At 52.7% G+C, this 23,603-nt stretch overlaps 1 protein-coding gene across 1 annotated transcript in view; it reads right to left on the bottom strand.

Moving 5' to 3' along the window:
* Positions 1-1,894: 1,894 nt before the first annotated feature.
* TUBGCP3 (tubulin gamma complex component 3) overlaps positions 1,895-23,603 on the bottom strand; it is a 58,467-nt gene continuing 36,758 nt past the window's right edge. The window contains exons 15-22 of the mRNA XM_057707262.1: positions 23,432-23,567; positions 22,572-22,640; positions 20,011-20,146; positions 13,040-13,128; positions 12,796-12,927; positions 8,823-8,963; positions 4,922-5,038; positions 1,895-2,979 (exon numbers count right to left, since the gene is read on the bottom strand). Coding sequence (XP_057563245.1) covers positions 2,821-2,979; positions 4,922-5,038; positions 8,823-8,963; positions 12,796-12,927; positions 13,040-13,128; positions 20,011-20,146; positions 22,572-22,640; positions 23,432-23,567 — 979 coding nt within the window. The 3' untranslated portion in view covers positions 1,895-2,820. The remainder of the gene's footprint in view (positions 2,980-4,921; positions 5,039-8,822; positions 8,964-12,795; positions 12,928-13,039; positions 13,129-20,010; positions 20,147-22,571; positions 22,641-23,431; positions 23,568-23,603) is intronic.

Here is a 23,603-nt window from a genome sequence, read left to right as displayed (position 1 = left end):
AGGAGGGGGCACACCTGCAACCGAGGCAGGGCAACTGAGATGCAGGAAGAGCAGCCCGGAGACCAAGGACAAAGGCTGGGGACCCCCTGCTCCTTTGGGGGCCGGCGTGTGGGACCTGCAGTGCTCTTGCAGGGTGAGATGCAGGAACCCAAGGCCCCCTCACTCGCAGACTGCAGGGTGGAGGCTTGTCCAGGGGCGGGGACCCCGCACCCCTGTGTGCGACTGGTGTCCTTCCCACATACGGGCCGAATCGAGCTGCACGGGCTGGCAGTACTTTCAGGATTCATAAAGCTTGCATTTTGGTGTTTGTGTTGAAAAATAAACACCACATATTCTTCCTTCTGCCCCTCCCCCCTCCACCCCGGCAAGCACCCAACCTGTGAACCCTCCAGGCCCCTGTCACGGGGGCTCCCAGTGTCTGCCTGTGGTACTGGGGTCTCCAGGACCCCAGGGCGGGAGCACGCGGCTCAGCCCTTCTGGAATCTGCCCTAAAGCCTCAGGTGGACCACCTCTGGATTCAAGATGCGAGGGCTTGGGGCTCAAAGGTCCAGGGTCCAGGTTCAGCTGGGCCTCTGGGTACCAAGCTGGTGGGGGGACCCCCGCCAGCCCAGGCCTGCAGCCCCCAAGGCTGAGACGCCTTCCCCCAGCCCCACCCTTCACTTCAGGGCATCTAAGGGAAGGACCCCAACCGTCTGCCAGGTAGTGTGGGAAGCACAGGCTGCAGGACAGGGCGACCCGCCAGCTGGGGGTGGAGGCTGACAGGCCACCCTGACCGGAGAGTCCCCAGCACATCCCCGTGGGCAGGGAACTCGCAGGCCCCTCCAATGACGCAAGCCCAGCCTTGAAACCAGAAGGGTGCTCTGATGGCAGAGGCTGGCCCGCACTCCCAGGGGGAAGGGTGCTCTGATGGCGGAGGCTGGCCCGCACTCCCAGCGGGGAGGGGTTACAGACGCAGGCTGTCAGGCTCTGGCGTCCCTCGGGGTGGGGGGTGAGGGGGAGACAGGGTTAGACGATGGGTGGAAACTGGGGAATTTGGGGGAGAAGGCCAGTCAGAAGCTCTTGTGAGCAGCCTGAACAAGTCGCTGTGCAATTTCTCCTCCATGCATTTTTATTAAACCCTTAAACTGGAATAAAGGCAGAGAGATACAAATTTATTTCTCTTCTTGAAGAGACACCTGGCAACACGTCCACAGAACAATATCCATAATCACTTAGTCAAATTTCCAAACCATTTGGCTCAATTTTCTGGAAAGCAGAGGTCTATTTTCAGCGCAGAGATCTGTGTGGGATTCACGCCTCCCTGCTCCCCAAGCCCCCGCAGAGCTGGGGGAGGCTGGCGGGGAGGCTGCAGCGGCAGTGCCCCCAGTGCCTCCTCCCGGCAGCGGAGGGATCTGACCCCGTGCCCCCGGGGGCCCAGGTCCCAGCGTGGGGCTTTAGCCCCTAGCCGCCTGCTCCTGCTGGGCAGGTGCCCTGAGCCACTGCACCTCCTGAACCTGGGTCCCCCCAAAACACAGCAACGGAAACACCTCCAGGGTGGCTGCTGCAAATTTCTGATTGAATGGATTTTTACACTGGAATTAAACGTGCATTCTAAGAAGTTCTGACCTTCACCCGGGGCCATCTCTGCACAGCCAGGACCCCCGAAGCCCCTTTTATCCTAAAGGGACTGTGCACCCAAAGCCATCAGGGGTGGGCATCCGGAAGCTGAAAGGGTGCCCCACACAAGCACAAGGGAGCCTCCCTCTGGATCTGCACCGAACGTTGCACGGGGTCTAATTTCTTGGTTTCGCTGATTAAATAATTCATGTACTGAAGCACGACCTCTCCCAGCCCCCAGCCCAGAACCTGGAGAGTGAACTGTCTCTTCATAGACAATTAAGAAAGAACCAACACATCTGAAAGATAATTGCTTTTAATTTTCTAAGTTTTCACGTACGCAACATAATAAAGGCAGATTTATGTGACTTGATATGACATTTTTACAAAAAATGTCCCCCCAACATATAGGCAGTTGTATATAAATATTTACAATGAAAAAATAGGCAAGGAAAAAGGAAATCATTGTTCAAGACAATTTCTTTCCAATGCTTCTCAGAATCCTGAAAATAAAATACTTCATTAACTTTCTAGGCATCCACATTGACACGCTGATTCCACTGACGGTTCAGAAATCTAGGCTCAGGGATGCTTGTTCTACATCCCTCCTGCTTTCTCTACACTACTGTCCAAGTTACCTGAAAGAGTAAATTAAATATAAAAATGTAAACGTTGAAGGAAGAGAAAAAAGGAACAAACGTGTAAATGCACTGATAGAAAGGTCCTTACAGAGGTTAATATTTTACAACACTAAAAACCAAAATAAAACACTCTACATATTTCCTTAGTAGGGACATTCGGTTTCGATTTAATTTGATAACATTAACAAAAACTGCCTCTAAAGAGGATGTTAAAAAAATAGCAATGACATGACCCTCTTAGCTGATGAATATCCCACACCCTGATTTTCTCTAAAAGAAAATGTGATTTTTTTAAAAAGTGACAAATATAAATTATATCGTGGAGGCTTAAGAAGCCTCAACAAGGTGTGGCATCTTTTAAATATGAAGACTTTAAAAAATAAGTTTGAATAGTGCAAGCAGCCTATGTAACTCGGTGACAGTACAAACCACTTCAATTCCAGCGTATAAAAGCAGGACTCTGCCTCCGCCCGACGCGGGGCCGCGGAGGCAGCAGGTCGACGGCAGCAGGCCGGTCCCGAGGACGTGGACGCGCGTTCCCATGGCGACGCCTCCCCGGCGCCCGCGGCCCCGCGGCCGGGGCTCACGTGCGGGAGCTGCGCCGGCCCCTGGCGCCCAGGGACACGCGGAGCCGCGGCTCGCGGGCGCGGTAGTGCTCGTTGAAATCCAGCCTGAAGCTGAGGAAGCGCAGGCTCTCGTCGGGGCTGGTGGTGAGCAACACCAGGAACTGCTGCACGACGCCCTGGGGAGACGCGGGGACACGCGCTCACCGCCCCGCCCGCCGCGCCCTTCGGGTTTCCACCCACGCCCACCCGGCGGGCGTCCCCGGCACCGGGGACCGAGATGCCCGTGTGCACACGTGCGGACTCACAACAACGACTCCAAGGAAGAGATCTCACCAGCAGATTTCTTCCTTTCTGCCCTTTAGTTCTACAAGAATCCGCAACACAGCAAAGCAACCGGTGGGAACACCTCCTGCTCTAATTTTCTGAGCAGAAGGCTCCTCTTACACGGTTCACCTCTCACGTGACTCACGCGAGGATGTCATCACGAAGCCCCGACGCGAGGACAGCCGAGCACACAGGGCAGCGACGCGTGCTGGGAAGCACGCCTCGCGCCCTCCTCGGGGCTCTGCAGGGACACAGCTGCCGGAGGCGCCCGCTCGGCATGCACGCGGCAGAGCGCCCGAGCGCGCCCGTCTGCCGGGGGCACGCGGGCAGGACGCCCCGGCCCGGCCCGCCCGGCCGTCTCGCGCCCGCGGGCCCGCAGCTGCTCAGGGCAGCGCGCGGGGCAGCTCTGAGCTGCAGGGAAGGGGCCACCGACACCCCCGCCGGCCCGCCGGGCCGACGCTGCCCCCCGCTCGTCTCTGGCGGACCCCCGGGCGCCGGCACGGGCGCAGCCGCGTCTGCGGACACGCGTCACCTCGCCTGGAGCAAGCACGCTGCCCGTGTGCGCGCGCGTCACCGTCCCTCCGGGAGGAGAGCGCTTAGGAGAAAGCCCGCCGGGACCCGGCTGCCCGGGTCGCCGCCCGGGCTTCTCGCCAGCGAGAAACGGCCACCCGCGGACGAGGGGCGCCGCCGCCGGGAACCGCGAGAAACACGCCCTCCCGCGCGGCCGCGGTCCCGGCGCCGCTCACGGGCCGCAAGGGACGCCTAGCTGTCAAGACCTGAGCGTTTCAGCCGCCAACCCAGAGAGCACAGCAAAGCACTCATGCTGTCCAAGAAAAGGAGTCTGAATGGTAATGATTTACAGAGATTAAGCCTGTCATTTGTAATGTGTAAAACTGGGATTACATGAGGATTGCTTTTTAAAAACTGTATTAACTCTACCGGGAAAACACGTAACCCTCACTGTCCTTTTAGAGATCAGCACCTGGACACACTTTAATTACTGACCTCTCCTGGGCAGCTGTGCACCGTCTCAGCTGACGGTGTGGACCTACCCATCAGGCTTCCGTTTTTAACTGAAGAACTGTGAACACAGACCACATACACGACCTGGGTGGAGACGGTGTTTCTTCATCGAGAACACGTGTCCAATAACGGTACTTCTGCACTGGACGTACACCAGCCATTACCACCGTTTATGAGACATGTTTTCAACAAAAAGGTAACAGGAGGCCAATGCCAGAGTGGGGCCACTTACAAAAGGGACAGATGCATCCCGAGTGACGCTGAAGAGAAGCTTAGAGTTAAAAAGCATGAGGACCTGGGGAGCAGACTAGCCTAGAGGGCAGGGGCGGGATGTCTCAGCTGGAATTTTGAACCCATGAATACACAGCACAAAAACTTAAGTTTTAAAGGTTTGGCGGTCAATGCTTGACTTGTCTAATTTATTATCAGAACTGAATGGAAAAACTCTTGATGACATCTTTTCATCTATGTTTTCATCTGTTTCCACTGAGAAACAGATGAAATCAGAAGCCAAACCCTCACAAGAGAAAGACAAAGGAGCACGCGTGGCCTCCACCGCTCAGTGACCCGAGGCCGGCCACCCGCCGCGCCCCACGCCCTCCCGCGTGTCCACAGAGGAGCGTGGGGGCCGCCGAGCTGCGCCCCCACAGCAGCCACGGGAAGGGCCACACCCTCATCTACTAAAATACGCTTTCTCATCATGTTGGCAGCTAGCGTCCAGCCCGGGAGGAGAGCCGGGTGGCGCGGGCGGCTTTGCCACGGGATACGCACCTGGTAGAAGTGCGTCAGTATCCGCAGCTGGGAGCACATTTTCGGTATCGACTCCTGGAATTCCTGGACCCGCTGGTTCTCCTGCTCTTCCTCTGCGGCGGTCACTCCCCACTGGCCCTGAAGTCAGAGGGAACCAAACGGGTTAAAGTCCAGATGGAAGACGCTGGGGGCTGGGGGTGACGCACGCCCCTCTGTGCTGCTGGGAACATCTGTGTGGTTTTCTGAGGACAAACTGTTCTCTAGCTTATTTTTTCAATTAATCATGTACCCTGGAAATATTTTACATCAATACACACGCACACACGTTCTTCACGCCAGTTACAGGGGACAGTATCACGTTCTGTCACGTCCGACAATGCAGATAACTGGTCACAAGCTCACCAGCCTTCTGCTATTACAAGCAACGCTGTGATACACGGCCTCGTCCCTTTCTGTCATTCTGTCCGCATCTCGATACAGACAGAGCACACGCAAGTGGCTCGGGATGGTTCAGAGCACTGGCGCCCTCACACCCTGCGTTCACTCTCGACGTGAAGGCTTCCTCCTGCTTCCCTTGACCGTGATGTACGTGAAAGACTGTTCTCAGTCATCAGTGAACGTGCCTGACTGCCTTCCCGCCGGCACACACGAGAGATCACGGGACCCTTTTCTTATCAGTCAGCATGGGGACCATGTGATCAAATCTCCTGAACCCCTGCATTCCTGAAATAAACCCCCGTCTTGGTGAATTATCCTTTTAATAACTGTTACATATTTCCACTAATGTTTCCTGTAAGATTTTCTCCATCAGTGCTTACACCCTAGATTCGGGATAAACATGCTCGCCTCTGGTGTCCACATCACAAAGCTCCACGAGCAGGCTCTGGGAGCTCTCCCCCCTGGCGACGGGACTGCCTCAGGGGCACGGCGCCCGTCCAGGTGGCAGAGGGGGTGATAAGCGACCTGACTTCTCGTCCTTCTGTCTAGACCTGCCTTCTGTCCCGGGTCGACTTGGGCAAATCCAGACAAACTCTTCACCTCCTGCCCGTGTGCAGGCTGACTTCATGGAGCTGCGTAAGACTGCAGCGGCGTTTCCTCAGCTCCACCGAGTGTCTGTCTTCCCCCCCACGGCCTCCTGGGCGGGTTTCCTGGCCTGTCCTGCTCCCCTGGGGCCCCCGCCCACACTCTCCCTTGTCTCACCGGGGTCTGCCCAGCTTCCCCAGGCATCCAGGTGACCGTGTCCCCGGTTACTTCTGTTCGCACGAGGGTTATGTGTTTCCAGAATCGCGTCCGGGGCTCTGTGGCCTGAGCGACACGGCTCACCCCTGTCCCTCGGGCCTCCCGCTGCATCAGGTCCTCACGTGACCCCCGCCTTCCGTCAGGAGCTGGCCTTGCCTCTGCCCTCGACCCAACCTGCTTTGCTCTGAACAATTTCACTACATCTGTCTGTCCTCTTCTTTTCACTGTCTTGAGTGTCTTTTCTGTCTCAGAACCTCCTGACCAGCAGCCCTGCCCAGATGAGCCCTCAGCCACGGGCCACATGCCCAGGGGGCAGCCCCACACTGTCTGGTACCCAGAGGCCTTTCCTCTGATGAGGTGGGTTTAGCCTGGTTACCTTTATTGACAGGACAGATACATCCGGTCTCAGGTGTCATCACGTTACTGAGACACTTCTACCTGACAGCGGTCATCTTTTACCATAAGGCCTGTGTTTCTTCTGATAACCCGGAAGACGTCTACGTTTGCTCCGGTGGTTACCTTTAAAGCAATACCTTCATAAGACGGACCACCCCGCCTCCTGCTACTTTAGATGCTGTTCACAATCCGCCTGAGCGCGAGTGACGAGCGCCCTGTCTCGCCACCTGATTTCAGGAGACACTGTAGGCACGTCCGCATCTTTTCATACATGCCCTTGTTTTACTTACTTTATGAGCTTTAAAAAATATCTTTGGCTGCTGGGTTTTAAAAGATGAAGAAATTACTAAACTTACATTTCTTCTCATCTCTTCTTCCCCTACCATCTTTTGCCTTTTTAAACAAGATTTTTAAATATTCTACTTTCCTGTAGCACAGCACATACAAAAAAGCACGGGGACCCTAGGTGGGCAGCCGGAGACGCTGTCACAGCGCAGCACACAACGCGCGGCTGGGCTCTCACATCCACCTCCACGGCAGCGACACAGCGGCTGCGGCCAAATGCTCTGCCTGGTAGATATGACTTTGCAACCAGGTAATGATTTCACACAATTCAATTCAATTCTGTTCTACAAAGGGAAGCTGCCCTGAATAATCAAAAGAAAACACGAAACTAACGAATCTGTGCCCTGAGCTGGTGGCACAGCCTAAGGGGAGCGGCCATTTCGGGGAGGGCGCCTCACGGGCAAACGCGTGGCCGGGACTGTGCGCTGCGGTGCGTGTTCAGAGACCGTGGTGTGTACAGGTGGGCACAGGTGCGTGGGGGGGCAGGTGGGGGCAGAGAACAAAGAGCTGGTGAGTTCCTGATAGAAAACAAGATTTCCAATTGTGAGACAGAGAAAGAAAGAAAGAAAAGGCCTTTAATCCTAAATTTGAATTGGACACGTCATCACACACGTGGGGTTCCTGAGAAGGGGAAGAACGCAGAAAACTGAGGGCCGGGACTGAGGCAGGAAGGGAACCCTTCTCCCCGGGAGCCGCTGTCCTCCACCACCACCACCACCACCACTACCACCAGCAGGAGAAGCGCTGGGGCGGGGAGCAGGTGGGGCCCCCAGGCGCCCCGAGTCTGCTCGCACAGTCCCTCCCACCCACGGGGGCCTCAGGCCTGACGGCGGCTCCACAGACCACCCTGCCCCCGAACGCTAACCACTACTAAGGCAGCTCCGCTCTCCCACCTGCTACGCATCCCCAGCACGTCTGCACAGACACACTGAATACCCGCCTCATCACGCAGGTCTGCCCTGAGGCGCTGACCGGTAACAGTCTGGAGAGGAGCCTGGGCCCCGCAGAGCACAGGCTCGCAACTCAGCGACTCCCCAGAAGGGCAGATTCTCTGGGCAGGTGGGCAGTTTAAGAAACCACAGCCGTGGCTGGACTTACTGGACACCAGGTGCTAAGCAGCTGACATACAGCAGCACGTGGAAAGAAGGAGCTCCGCGGAGTCTGTTCACTTATCACCACTCCCGTTTTACAAGCCAGGAAACTGGTCTCAGAGAGGCCAGGTCAGCAGAGGCACAAAGCCAGTGACGGGGTCGTGGGCCTCTGTGTGTCCAGCGTGTGGGCCTCCCGGGGCCCTGCTCCTGGCAATGCAAACGGAGCCAGCAGTACACCCATCCCAAAACACGCTGAAGACACGACGCACGCACGGCACGGCTGTGAGCCTTCCAAGTCGGGAATATTCAAAAATACAACTAATCAAACTGAATCAACTGAAAACTCTGTCACCACCCCAAGAATAAGCACCTGGAGAAAGTAAAGACTGTACAGATTACATCCAATACAAGAACTCCCGTGAGACTCAAACTCGTGCGATACATCTCCGTACTTCAAGGCGATGAAGCACACGAAACCCTGTAGTGAGGTCACTGAAAACAGCTGACGTGTAGAAGTCCGGTTCCCGTGGGTGAACGTGCGTCCACCGCTCCAGACGAGAGCCGTGCGGGGTCAGCACCGCCGACACCCGGACACCTCGCCACTCACCCGGGAGCGCTGGCAGGAGACCCGCGGCTCCCGTGAGCACGGCCTCTGCTCCCTTTTCACGACGCTGATGACGGCGATGGTGACCACTCCGTGCAAAGCGGCCCGCGCTCGCCCAGGACCCCGGCCGGACGAGGATACGACCTCGGCCTCAGCCACGCTCCGGCGGCAGTCTCTGCTGCGTCTGTGACAACCGTGGCAGCAGTTCACGGTCTAAACCGCCAGGCCCCCAGCACCAGCACCGTACCTCGGCCTCGCGCTGCTTCTTCCTCTCCTCAAACTGCAGGCGTCTCTGCAGCTCCTCCAGGGCGGCCCGGTAGATGGCATCCTGCGTGTTCTGCAGCTCGATGATTTGATCAAACACGGCCCGCAGCTGGTTTAAAAGTGCCTGGAGGGAGAAGACAAGTTTTTTCTTTTTTAACGGAGCCCCCAACACGCTTGTTACTAAGCTTTTCACATAAAATACTGGCAGTTGGTGAAACCCTCAGGTGCTCTCCAGCTGCGCGTTCGCTCATCAGCAGACAACGACCCGGCACGGCGCCCGGCCCGGCAGACGTGCGCGTTCTGAGTCACCGGAGCAGCGGCGAGCAGATGGAGCCCACGCTCTGGGCCCAGTCACCTCCCGTCCTCACAGCGACCTCGCAAACCCAAAGCGCGGAGCACATAGCTGCGTCCGCAGGGCAGCCACCCGAGGATCAGAAAGGAATGGGAGAGTACTTTTTTCTATTCTTTTTTTTGGGGGCGGGGCCCACATACCAAGGCCAGACGTGGAGAACATGAGAGCGGACATTCTTTAAAACATACAAAAAACGTCGACAAGGTTTTTTAGAAAAAGGTTTCATGTTTCAACAGCAGGAATGAAAGGATGGTCTTAAACCAAGTGTGACAGTGCGTCTCCATAATTCAGGGGGCTCCTCGGGCCACACCCACCACAGCCCATTCATTCCCCTGCTGGCGGCACGGAAAGGAGGCCAGAGCACACACCACGTGCGCACACCAGCAACCTCCACACGCCACGTGCATCCCAACCCAAGGTCACATGGTGCGCGCCAGGGAAGGGTGACGTTACAGCCACGACCACGGGCCTCTCGTGGATGCACAGCGATGCATCAGACCAAAGCGGAGCAAAGACTAACTCTATCCTCCACCATCTAAGGTTTTTCTAAAATCTATTAACAATTTGAGGGGGGAAACGTTTAAAGAGGGTGGGAAAAATCATGTGTTAAAATTTAACTCTCACTCATGGTTCACTTAAAACATCCGAACAAACGAGGGCTAGAGAAGCCCCTGCAGTTGAATAAAGGCTCCGTCAGACGTCCCAGCAAACGTCTACAGGAAACAACACAACATCCCCAACGTCAGGAAAAGACAAGGAGCCCCACCTGGGCTCCCCGTCAGCCTAGCTACCCACCAGGGCAAGGAAAAGCAGAAGGCACACCCTGTGGAAAGAAACAAAACAGTTTTTCCTTGTAAAAAACAGGATCTAAGCAGAACTAAAAAACTGGAATTTAAAAATGGGCAAATGATCGAAGTGATTAATAGTATTCCCACAGACCAGCCAAATCCCACAAAGGCAGCGATAATGTAACAAAAGATCTATACAGCGTTCACGGGAGGAGAATGATGTAGCTTCACTGGGAAGCATACAGGACACGTAGGTAACTGGAAGGACTGCAGGTTCCTGGGTCTCAAGAAAGCTGATCTGGGGAGGCACTGGGACCCAGGCCACCTGCTACTGGAAACACCTGCAGCACCAGAGGAGCCTCCGCAGCGCGGTCCCCACCCCAGCGCCTGTGGCCGCGCTCTGCCTGCTCAAACGTGGCCCCGGGAGGGGCAGTGACCTGGGCTCAGATCCCATTTGTTCACTAGGCTGTAGCAGCACCACTGCCGGGTGAGCGAACATCTGACTCTCAAATGAAACAGGACTGAAATGGTTATTTGCTGAATGACTTCCCAACAGCCTAACTCAAGAGAACGCAGACCCTGCAAAACGAACTATTCACATTCTCTTCTGTTCAGGAGAGTGCCCTCGCGGGACCCAGCCACGGGGGGCCTGGCCACGCCTGAGCAGCGTGCTCCTGCCGGCCGCCCTGGGCTCCCACGGCGAGCACCGCGGGCGGCTCAGAGCTGCCTGTTCCTGGGGGGGGGTCTCACCCGTAACAAAAAACCAAAACCAAAACTGGAGATTTTTTAATCATGATTTATTTCTTCTAATTTGTTTCCTTATTGTAGTCAAATAAAAACTTACTATTTTTGGAGCAGTCAGTTACTCTGGGTGACTGTTTACTCCAGGCTAAGCGTGCAGTTTGTGCTTGTTACCAGCAATCTGTTCAGACAGGGCAACTGCAGAAGAGCCTTCTGTGCTGACACCAGTTTACAACAATTTACAGAGCGACTCAGGATTTTCTCAAGAATGCACAAACAGAAATTACAAAAATGTTGTACACACACCCGTCACAACCTCCAACTTCAAATTTACGTGTATCAAACAGCCTTGTTTTTCTTACTAAGTGACATAAGAAAATATGTTTAATTCATGTCAATAACAGACTGCTTTAGCTTATTCTACGTATCAGGTTTCTTAAAAAACCTGTTAGTGATTATCTGAAACAATCCATCGAATTAAAAGTAACCCCTCGGCAGACGGACCATCTCAGAGAAGATCATCAGGCTTCAGCAAGACTCCTTCCACGACTTCAGCCGGGACCCGCTCACACGTGAACATCTCCTATCACGAGGAAACTATGCTACAGGCAAGAATACGTCCTCCCTTGGATTCTGTTCATCTCTGTAGAAATCTTTCAGCAGTGAACAGAGTGGCCTCTAGCTGTTTATACAGAATTTCCACATGTGCAAACAGGTGGAGACGACCCCCCCTGCCGGGCGCACGTGCTCCTTCCTCACCAGCGTAGGGACAAGCCTCAGCCCCTCACAGGCTTTCTGAAAAGTATTAAATCTAACCATAAATCATAAATCTCCCTGCAACACACACACACGATGACTCTTAATTGTTTAAAAACAGTAGCAGCTCACACGTGCCGGGCACTACGACGACGGCTTACAAGCAGCTCATGACAATTCTCACAAATCTCGGCAAGAGGGAGGGGCGCTGCGCTCCTTGGAAACGCGGGAGTGTAGGCGCCCAAAGCTGAGAGGCGGGACAGAGCCGGGCCCCGCCTGCCTGCAGCGGGCTGAGCGCACAAGGCCCCGCGTGGCAGCGGAGGCCCGGGGCCCATCGGCCGTGCCCTGGACACTCAGCTGGCCAGACTGAACGTGAACGTGCCAGCAGGCAGACCCCTCACAGGAGCCGTCCACGACGGCAGCCTGATACGGACCCGGCTCAGGGACAGAAGCCGGGAGCTTTGAGGCGCACGTGTCCTAAATTCTCGTTACACTCTGAGTATTTTACATCGCTCCTGTGCTGCTGTTTCAATACATTGATAAAACAGTCTATAGAGAAGCATCTTTGATCTAAAGCATCTATAAAGAAGCACATAGAAGTGATAATTCTTTAATAATGAAATCTGACATATCAACATATCTGTTTTCCCAGCCACGGCTGGCTAACCAGATCTACTAAAACTCAGACAAGACAAAAGCCCTTTCAAGCAGCGCGTTCCCACAGAAGGACCCTTGAAGTGAGTGCAGGTTTAGTGGGAAGCAGCCTTCTGCAGCCCTGAAATGTCTCTAAAGTTGCACATTTAACATCAAAAATGCACTTGAAATTTTGCTTCCTACTTCACAACACATTTGTCTCAAGTGAAAGCAGAGTGCTCCTCGCTTCCCCGGATCTCGGAATAACATCTAAGCTCCAGGAAGACTTGCCACACGGAACCTGCGACTTCTAGGGCTGCAGCCTGTCCTGGGTCCGCAGCCAGAGGCTCCTAGAGGCCTCGCCCCCGCCCCGCCCCCGCACTGAGGGGCGGCTCGGAGTGTCTGTTCTTGCGCTACCTGGTGGGCTCATCGGGTCAGAGGTTACCATCCCTCAGGACGACTCCCCCTAACCGCGCGCGGGGAGGCAGGCGGACGGTCGGACGGACGGACAGGCGGCGCCCGCCCGCGCCCTCCCACGCCCGGCTCAGGGCACGTCCTTGCCTCGCAACCACAGCCCCCACCCTGACGGGACACACGTAACAGCGAGACTGCGCCCCCCACGGCTGGGGCCGCATCCGGGGACGACCCCAAGGGAGGGACTGGCGGACCGTCGGTTCTGGTCTCACCCTGGAGTCGGCGTCCAGCAGGCAGCGGGAGATGACCGTGTCCAGGAAGGCCTCGTGCGCGGCGATGATGTGGTCCAAGTCCTGGGCCTGCTGCACCTTGTTCCAAAGTTCGTCCCAAGAGCACTCGAGCACCTGGAAGCGACAAGCAGAGCCCGAGGGAGCAGCTGGCGCCACGCCCCGCGGCAGCTCCTACGAAACACAGCGCGAAGGCCTCAGCCGGAATCAAGGGCGGATCCCAACGTACCTCAAACGTGATGTAGTACTGCATCTGGTGGATGAAGTGCACCATCTCGGACGCCAGGACGTGGCAGTGGTGCAGCACCCCCGAGAACTCTGCACGAGAGAAGACACCGCGTCAGGCCCAGACTGCCCGCCCTCCTGGCCCTCCTGGCGCCTGCGGTGGCGTCAAAGACCCTCCCTTCCACTCTGGACCCCTGAAGCAGGAAGCAGCCTTTCCAGAGTCCATCTCTGTGCTATCTGGACACGGATGTAGCCACCTAACCATTCAGCAACAGATTACTTCACAAAATATAAGCATCTACCAAGAAATGGCATAAAGCAAACTAACTGTATTTGAAAATCAGAGACATTTTGTTTTTATAACAACGCAGTATCTTGAATATGGTTTATTTACCATAGTCAGCCTGCCTACTGTGCGTGAGACGGTCACCATTCCCTAGCTGTTTGGAGACAAAACGGACACTTCCTTAAGGACTGAATGTGACCTTGTCACCTGAGAGAAACATGAACTTGCAGGGGGGTGGGCAGGGCCCAGATTCCAACCCTGTTCTTTATGAGATTATAAAACCAGGCAAAGGCTGGAAGGTCACCAGCGAGCAGCCAGTCTCTGCTCATTCCTGCGCAGACTCCCTGGACTATTATGGGATACCACTGTCCCTGAGGGCTCCGGCGGGGGAATGACTTTCATAGGGGTCAGACTTGACGTATTTCTGTTACCGCTTGAAGGGCCCTGGATTAGCTGCCCGGATAACTCACTTGTTGCTGCCGGCAGCTAGTGGAGAAATCATTTTTGTCCCTTCCTCAAAGAGTAACCATGAGTGAGCTACATAACCAGGTGTGAAGAAAACAACAGTGGTGCCATATACCGGAAAAAACACTCCTTCCTACTAAGTGATGCTTGCGGGATCCTGCCTGGTCTAACAGGTGCTAGAGGGAAGAAACAGCATGGCCGCCTCGGAAGATCAGCACCGCCTGACGTCCCCGAACCACCAGCAACCTGCAATCTGTGAATACGGTAAACATTCATCCGAAAAACCAACTGCAAGCTTCCTGCTTCCTTTGTAAGCCCAGAGTGAAGGACGTACTCTTCCTACTAAAACCAGCACGGGGCTGAGGCTTCTAGTCTAGGACTCAAAGCCTGTTTAACTGAAATTACTCTTCAGTGGAAATGGGCGTAAGAACAGCTGCTTTCGGCCACATTCACCCGCGTGATGGTTTAGGTGAGCTCCTCAGAGCAGTAAGGCCGTGTGTCACGCCGTCTGGGGTTTAACCAGAGCTGCAGCAGCGGGCTGTCCTCGCCACACGGCAGGCAGTCCCCCGGGAGGGCCATCCGTGCACACTCAAACATCCCACACGTGTGCGAGGGCACCAATCTGGTTCTCCAGATCTTTCCTGGTGGGACGTGGCTTCTTCCTAGAGCAACAAAGTTCCACGCAGCGGTCTGTGATGAAGTGGTCTAGAAACCCCTTGTGGAAGGTCTGTATCTTTAACAGACGCTGGCAGACTCTTCACGGACGCCCGGCGCCCCTGAGGCCTCCCCCAGCACGACCTCACCCCCACCTGGCGCACGGCTCTGCGCCCTCGGTGAACGGGGTCGGCCTGTTTCCAGCCTCGAGAGCCGAGTCTGCAGTCCACGCTAACCCCGCCTGACACCCCCCGAGACAGTTTCACATCACAGACAGAACAGCAGGTCTCATCCTGCCTCCCGACGGGTGACAGGTAAGAACGCTCAGCCCATCTCGGGGCCTGGGTCCGTGCAGAGGCTCAGGGCACACGTGCAGGCACTCGCCAGCCTGCAGCTCCAGGCCAGTCTTCACCCTCGGGGAAGCGGCGTGATTCCACGCGCTCCGGGTTCACTGCTCTGTAGTCTGGGTCTCCTCCAGGTATCATCTAAGCCCAGCCAGGTCTGTCCCGGGCTGCACATCCAGCCACCCTTAAGCACATCTCAGGTGGAGGTACCTGACAGGGCAGCTGGCTGCCCCCTCCTCCCGCAGCACCCGGAGGCAGAGGCCCAGGCACCCACCCCCGGCTCTGGGCCCCGAGGCTGCCGGCTCCCCCGGGCTGCGTCACACTCGCACACCATCACGGTGGACCGTCCGCGGCCTCCTCACTCAGCCCTCAGCTCCTCTTCTCAGGGACACCGGAGAGGCCGTGCGGGTCACTCCTGGGGGTGGACCCTCCCCAGCCCCCGCTGCACTGAAGTCACATCAGCTCCCTCGGCCTCGAGGCCCTCGGACCTGGCCCGTCCACCCCTCTCTGAGGCTGCCCCTCTGCTGGGACTCCGGCCCTGTCCCCACCGCACACGCTCCCCGTCTAACGTCCTCGCCTCCAGATGCAGCCTGGGAGCCCCCCTCCTGCGACCCGCCTGGCGGGGTTCTGCCTCCCGTGTTCCCGCAGCACCGGGTCCTTCCTGCCTCACACTGATCACCCTGCCCTGAGCGCCTGCTGATGCACCCAGCGTGCCCCACTAGGCGCGCCACTTTTTGACCACAGGGTCTCTGTCACATCCACCGCTGGACCCCAAGCGCGGGCAGCACCGAGCAGGCCCCGGTCACTGTTTACTGAATGAATCATTTCGATCCTCCAAGTTCCAGCAGACAGCCTGCATCATCTGTGTCGTGACTACTTAAAGTCACATCCCTCTCTAAAGGTTTCCATGACCAAGGCAAATCTGACAACATGACAACACGTGTTCTTTTCTTTATAGTCTTAAAGTACTACCAAACATATTTCCATTCTAGTGAAATCATCTGGCAGCCTCCTGAGAGGGACGGGACCCGAGGCAGCTGCCCCAAGGGATCTGGTCAAACAATCCACACCGTGATGTCTGTAGTCCCTGCAACCCCCACGCCTCCCCTACCGCGGGAGAGCAAGCGCTCGGTGCTAAAGCATCTTGGAACTGCTTGCTGCCCAATTCACAAGCAGACTGAATCCGCGAGGTGCACGTTGGTCTCTTAATTCCTAAAACATACAACTTACACCTGAAACAGCCCTTGAATCTCTTTCCTCAGCACCTTGAAAAGACACTTAAAATACACTTAAAACATAAGTCCTTGTGTTTTTATGACTGACCCACAAATAACCATATAATTCTAAAAATCCCAAAAGCAAAGCAACATTCACCCTGAGGTCCAGGAAATAAATGTAACTACCATCATCTCCCGCTGGACCAGCTCCAGCCTTACAGACGCCAAGAATGCCCACCTCCCCGCGGCTGACTCGGGCGCCGGCGTCAGACCGGTCTATAACTCTCTACTGCCCTCTCAAGGCTGCGAGCGAACCTCAGGGCTGGCTTTAAAACACCGCCAGCTCTTACAGGCTTGACCGTGTGGTTTGGGCATCTTTAGCAGAAGCTTCTGCCCAACTGGAGATGCACAAGAAACAGCCTTGATTGTCGTTAAAAATTACAGGAGTTTCTTTTTTAAAAAAACCCTAAAACAATGTATTCACCATTTCAAAATCACCTCCTTCAACTTGTTTCTACAGCTGTTAAGACAATATTGAAAAGTGACTTCACGAAGCTACCCATCATTCATTTCTCAAGGCTGTGGAATCAAAGGACGTGGTAGGATCCCGGGTCTCTGCTGTCTCCCTGGGTCCAGGACCCCTGGTACCGCGTCAGGGCCTCCTGCAGACACCGTCTGGCGTCCTCTGTCTACCAGGCAAGAGTGAGGACGCCTGTCCACAAGGGGCTCCCCAAGGGGCGCCCGGCTGAGAGCTGCACAGAGTCCACCCTGGGAGACCGCGAAGGCGACTGCTGCCCACCAGCCCGACCCAGACGAGGACACTGAGGCAGAAAGAAGACTAGGGATCCGCTCAAGGCCACCACCCGCCCAGGCAGCGCAGCCCAGCATCCGAGCAGAGCCCTGACCGCTCCGCTAGCAGTCCGGCAACCAAGAAGAGCCCGTTTCGCTAGCCAGTAGTCCCTGCGGACGACCTACTCATCCACGTGGACAAGACGACAGACACACCCAGGAACGTCCAGAGAGAAGAGTGCTCCTCACCTCTCACCACCACCCCACTACGTCCAGAACACCAACTGCAAGCTGTCACCACCACCTCAAGCACCAGGAGAGGAGCACAGGCCCGGGCGACAGGGGAGCTGACCCCGCCCAGTTTTACTTCCCGCGAGGACCATTCTTTGGGGAGGGGACCTCCATGCACTCCCTCCTCCCAGAACACAAAGGTGGAGAGAGAATGCGGCAGCTCATTTACCTGTAGTTTTGCATTTCTCTACTTCATTTGGTTAAATGTTATTTGAAATACAAATTTAGTTGTCACTCATAGCAACGGTTTTTAGATTAATCGCATCTACAAAAGAACTTCCATTTCTTTTTAAAGAAGAAAATATTTAAACCATTTCAGATCAACAATCTTTCTGTCCAGCCAAACGGCAAACGTGTATAAAATAGGTTTGCTTGGTCTGGCAGTCCGTTACCAAGAACTCTCGCTCTGAGCAAATCATTCCCAGGTGTAATGGTTCACTTCAAACAACTTATTTTGATGAGTATTATTCAAATGATATCTGGGCTGATAATCACGGATACTGTGCACATGACCAAACACACACGTGCACACGTGAAGGACTCCACGGGCTGCCTACAGAAGCACCTGCTGGGATCTGCCTGTATTTCTGCCTCAGATTTGGGGTTGGTGGGACATTTCTAAATCTGCTGTGTTGAAAAGACTATCTGCCCGGCTGACCTCTGTTCACCACGGCGCCAAGTCATCAACAACCAAACCACTTCCTTACAAGTCAACGGTAAGAACGCTGCACCCCAGCACCCCAACAGAGACATGGGCAAAAAAACAATTTCCTGAAAAAAGAAACAAAAATGACAGGAAAAAAAAAAAAAAAAAAGAGGAGAAGGAAAAGGAGAAAGGAGGAGGAGGAGGAGAAGAAGGAGAAGAAGAAGAAGCGTTTACATTCAAAGATAATTAAAGCATTAAAAGAAATCAACATGAACTTCCAGGGACTTCCCTGGTGGTCCAGTGGTGAGGACTCTGCGCTTCCCCTGCGAGGGCAGAGGTTGGATTCCTGGTCAGGGAACTAAGACCCTGCACGCCTAGCGGTGAGGCCAACAAAAACAAAAAAATAAATGTAAAAAAATTTATAAAAAAAGCAAATAAATGAAATGAACTTCCATTTTCACCTATCAAATTGACAATCTGAACATACCCAATGTTAGCTTGTGGGGACACGTTAAATTGGTACAACTTTCCTGAAAAGTGACCTGACCATAGGTCCCAACAGAGCTAAAATATGAACACAAACAAATGTGAGTATTAGTAACTAACGCAGAACTAAGATTCATACCTGTTAACCCAGCAACTCCATTTCCAATTCACCCTTCTAAAGAAATATTCAGAGGTATATAAGCATATATTTAGAAAAAGCTTATGGCATTATTTATATTAGTGGAAAAACAGTAAAACAACAAAAAAATAAAAAACTACACGTCCAACCAAAGAGAAAAAAGAAAATGATATGTCCACAGGAGGCAACATTATGCTATTAAAAATATTTTAGAAGATGTTTTAATGACAAGGGAAAAGGCTCGGTGAAAGAAGCTGAACTGAACACAACATAACAGGATCAAGTTATGTTAAAATTACACAGAAAATTGATCAAATAAATGCATTAGTCATCTTCAAATAGAAAACAAAACTCATTGCTGATTATTCAAAATTAGAGACAAGCCAGTTTGCATAGACATTGCTGATATTCAAATCAGAAAAACGTATCACAGCCCAATACTTAGAATTGCTATAGAGCTCAGATTTCCCAGAGCTAAGAATAACACAGTTGCTTATTTTGAAAGGAGGAGAGTGATACAGTGACCAAGGATGTGCACTGCACTGAACTGACCTATATCAGACAGTAAGGAAGATGAGAGCCCTCTGCTCACGGGCAGGAGGAGAGGGCAGACGGGAGGCGGGGCAGCCCCAGTGAGCAGCTGGCAGGCGCCCCAACCATGTGACTTCCGGGAAGGGCAGCACAGGCAGAGCCAGCGCCGCCTCCTGAGAGGCGGCCCCCACGCCAGCCAGCCCACGGTGACCGGGAAGTGGACGCTGAAGGCACATGCACCGTGCAGAGCCATAACAGGATGTAAGAGGAAACGTCCCCTCTCACCTCCTTCCCCTACCGTTAATCTTCTTGGAAGTGAGCCCAGAGGCAGCTCGGCCAGGAGCGCGGGCACCACGACCCGCTGGCCGGTCCCACCGGGAACACGGCAAGCAGGGCGCCAGCACACCCGCGATCCCGCCGTCCGCAGGCGGACGGGCGCCCGCAGCGGCGGCGCGCCTCGACCTGGCACACACGCAGAGCTCGCGCAGGCCTTCTGCAGCAACTGCTCCTTTTTTAGTAACTACTTTCACCCAAGGCTTAGCAGTATGACCACGCGGTTCTTCTCTGGAGACATAACTTGTTGAAATACTTTCTCAAAGGTTTTGACCAAATCACTTTCAATATAAAGATTTCAAAATTATTCATAATTGAAGTCATTCAGTATTTATAACAGTAAAATAAATTTGACTGACACGAGAGTTTTATTACAGCTTTTAATTATGAAATAATGTTATAAAATCTTTCCATGTCCTGGTTTATGAACCAAAACAATACTAAAGCAATTCCCAAAAGAGACTTTAATTAAAACACTAAGTGAATTTTAAGTGAGCCAGTGATTTATTAAATGGTTTTCTTAAAAATTATTTTTTTTTTTAATTAAAGTACATATATGAAAACTACATGATTCTAAAAGGAACTTCATGGCCTAAAAAAAGCTAACTTGACTCAATTTTTTTCCTGATTTGCACTGAAGTCAAGAGAAGCAGTATACAAACAAGCCTCTTCACAAAAGACAAATCAAAAGCACAAGAAGAAACCACTTTTCAATTACTTTAAGGACACTTTCATTTCTGCAAACCTGCTTGAAACCGCGGGCCAGGCGGGGACAGACCCTCTGCAGGGTTTACCTGGCATATTTCTCAGGAGCTTGGCGTTGCACATGTGTCCCTTCCGGATGTCAGTGAGGATGTACTCCATCCGCTTGGCCCTCCAGAGGAAGTTGAACACCCTCAGGTAGTGACTCATACACTCTCGAGTGAACACCTGGAAAGGTAGAACACAGGCTCACAGGCTCCCGTCCCAGGAAGGCCCTCCCAGGGCAGGGCTGTCTTTTTTTTTCTTTTCCCTTAAACAAAAAGCCAGAGGACACACAACCAACTCCAACATGTTCTAAGTAACATGTAACCAACTAACATGGACACTAGGAAAGTGTCATCATATAACAGCCACGCTGATCATTTACATGCCAGAGCACATTCAACAGACCTGATGTTCAAAAGTTCACTGCGACCACAGTTCCTGAGAACCATGAACTGTCAGCACGTCCGTGACTTACTGCAGAATAAAGTTCACAGGAACATTCAACAAATAAGCTCCTGACACCCCATCTAACACCCTGGAGATCAAGGGCAAAAATAAACGGATTTTCTCACACCCACTGTCAAAACGAGAAGATCTTTCCAAATCCTTCTTCACAGAACTTGTAGGAATCTAAAATCACACTGCGTTATAGAAGATGCAACTATGTAACTGAGATATGTGCCTGTTACAATTAAATTCTGCACAAAAATGACAAACTCAATAAGAATAGAAAGGAAATAGAGATTAATACAGTAAATTAAACAGCAAGAAAGCAGGAAATACATTTGCTTCTAAAAGTTGACTCCAAAACCATAAATATTTAAATAAAATAGCCCTCTTTTTATCTTTCTAGGAACGTCTGTATACAACTGCACAGAATTTAATGATAGTTCAAAATTATTTCAATTTCTAACATTTGTCTGACTATCTGCAGCTGTACAGTAACATGGCTACAGGCACAGCCATACCGCAGAGAACACATCAACCCAGCACGTCCACCGACCGGAGGATTGAGGGCAAAGACCAGCGGGCACAAGGCCACTTCCTGTGAGCCCCGGGCAGACCCCGCCAACCAACCTCGAGGCCTCTTCTCTTCCAATCCAGCCTCTCCCTCAGACCAGCAACCCACTGGAGATGGCAAGGAAACCGACACCCACCCTTCACAAGTAGGGGTCTGGCCTCCATCTCTTTTTAAATAACTCCACAATATAAACTTCTGTTCCTGACTCTACTGGCGCTTTTTAAAATCTAAGATTCTGAAGATACAGCAGTGCGATGAACTGGTATGCACAAGGCACGCACACGTGGGCACTCTTGGGAAGACCTGCGACATCACACAGTAACTAGAAAGTGGCCACATACACACACACACACACACCACATTCGGTTTACTTATTACTCCAGGCACCTACGTCCTGAGAAATAATCGGTGCAACTGCCTTTACTGTGGTATCGCTTATACTACGAAAAAATAACATAGTATATGCAATATTAGCAAGGTAGATAATGTGAAAGTTTCTAACATAAATCATGTGTTAAAATATCCTGTTTTGTACATTATAATTACTTAAAACTGTTTATGATATACGTCAAAGGAGAAAAAACTAATTTGAATATGACCGAAAATTAAGTCTGTGAGCAGTTATGTACTGAAAGTGTGGTAGCTTTGATCTGGTAAAATGGAAACACTGGGAATCTATGTGTAAAACATTTGCCCCGGTAGCTACCACCTCACAGCAGACAGAGCCACCTGCCAGAGCAAAGCTGTCAGCCCGAAAGGGAAAAGCAGGAGAGCCCTGCTTCGGTGCCAAGGCCCCTGCAGGAGACAGGCCCCCGTTGCACCTGGAGAGGCAGGGCAGCGCAGACCCCACGGCCGCAGAGATGGCGAGGCGGGCACTGCAGAGCCAAAGGACACTCCTTCTTAACAAAATATTCTCCCAAGAACTAGAAGAAAGGCGTGTCCTTCAATGTTTCAGATATGAAAATGGCTCACGTAAGTTCAAAGAGGTACCTCGGTCAAGGAGAGTGTACTCAAGTCTGAATAAAGAAAAACTGAGCACTGAAGAGGGCATTTTAACTGCAGACACACACGACGAGAACTGTGCTGGTCCACCCCTTATGATCGGGGAACCATTCCAGGAAACAGCACTTTTCTTTAAACACAATGAAAGCACTATGATCAATAGGACAGCTGTTTTCTCATCAGTTTAAATGAATACTAAATATCAAATGTTATCTAAGTAGTAAAAATATGGCTCCCCTAAAATACACTTCATAATTCCCTTCAAATTACCCTAAATTCGCTGCTACAGTCTAAGAATAATGGAACAAAATGCATAACCCATTTAAGAAGTACTTGCTGAAACCTGTGGTCAGACAAACAATATCTTTGAGAATTCTTAAAATAACAGGGCATTTCAGCACTCATCAGTGACTGTTTAACGCGCGGGCGCACACACACACAGGATCCTGGCTTAAGTATTCATTCCATGGGTGTATCCTGGATGTCAAGTGATCACTTCAGGAGAAGTTCTTAGAAAAAAAGCAGTTCTGAAGCAACAGGACGCACAGCCACCCGAACGGCTATGACGACGCGCTGGGGTCTTACGGTTGCAATCGGCCCGTCCACGTGGTAATCCAGGCTGAAGACATCCCAGCCGGTGTCACCGGGAGAGACCTGAGAGCAAAGATACGCACACAACTGCAGGGCTTCCCACCACTGTGAGGCTCACTGCCCACAAACCTGTCGGAATCCTCAAAGAAAAGGCATTAAAATAAAGCCCAATTTTTAAAAACCACTCAGCAGTTCTGAGGATTAGCACGTGAGAGCAGAGAAGGGCATCTTCTGACCACTCCTGAACCCTCAGCATCTAGACAATAACGGACACCTACCAGGTGTCCTGCAAATATTCTGGAATGAAGGGCATATTTTTAATGAATGTTGTAAAATCGATTTAAAATTCATCACCATTTTTTTAAATGACAAAACCCCACTACCTTCTTTGTTCCTATTCCTTAAAAGGAAACATTTTTTTAAAAACCCAAAGCTTTTGCTAATGGTCCTTCCTCATAACCAAGCAAACAATGTATTACGGTCATGACTCATTCCCCTAAAGAAGTCACCTTCTAGCAACTAAAACGAAACACATCTGTTTGTGATTAATGCTACCGTGACCTGTCACCTCTGCACCCAGTAACGGCACCATCAGCAGCTGCTGTGGATACAAAGTGTCCACGTGGGCCAGGCCCCCAGGACGGAGGTGCGTGTCCCATCAGGCGAGCACACTGAGGTGCAGGGACCCGTCTGAGATCACGCCAGGCAACGCAGGGTGGGGTTCAAACGCAAGGTAGCCAGCACCCCCCACCAGACCAGACCAGCAGGGCCTGAATGCACGCGGAGGACACATCAGCAAGAAGGCACCGGCCCCGCGAAAGCTGGAGCCCCGGGGGGAACTAGAGTGCTGATACCTCCAGCAGCCTCACATCCAGCCTTTTGAGGATCTCAGGGCTGTCAAACTGGGCGTTGGTGGCTCTGACAGCTGTTTCAAGAATTCCAGTCAAGTTGTGTTGATACAAAGTCGTAGCTGGACGTACAAGTTCTGGTCTTAACAGATTTTTGTGAAAACAAAAGAGATGTTAC

Source organism: Hippopotamus amphibius, chromosome 14, assembly GCF_030028045.1.
Source record: "Hippopotamus amphibius kiboko isolate mHipAmp2 chromosome 14, mHipAmp2.hap2, whole genome shotgun sequence".
NCBI lineage: Eukaryota > Metazoa > Chordata > Mammalia > Artiodactyla > Hippopotamidae > Hippopotamus > Hippopotamus amphibius.
Note: the sequence above shows the minus strand (reverse complement) of the source record. Positions and strands in the feature narration are given on the sequence as shown.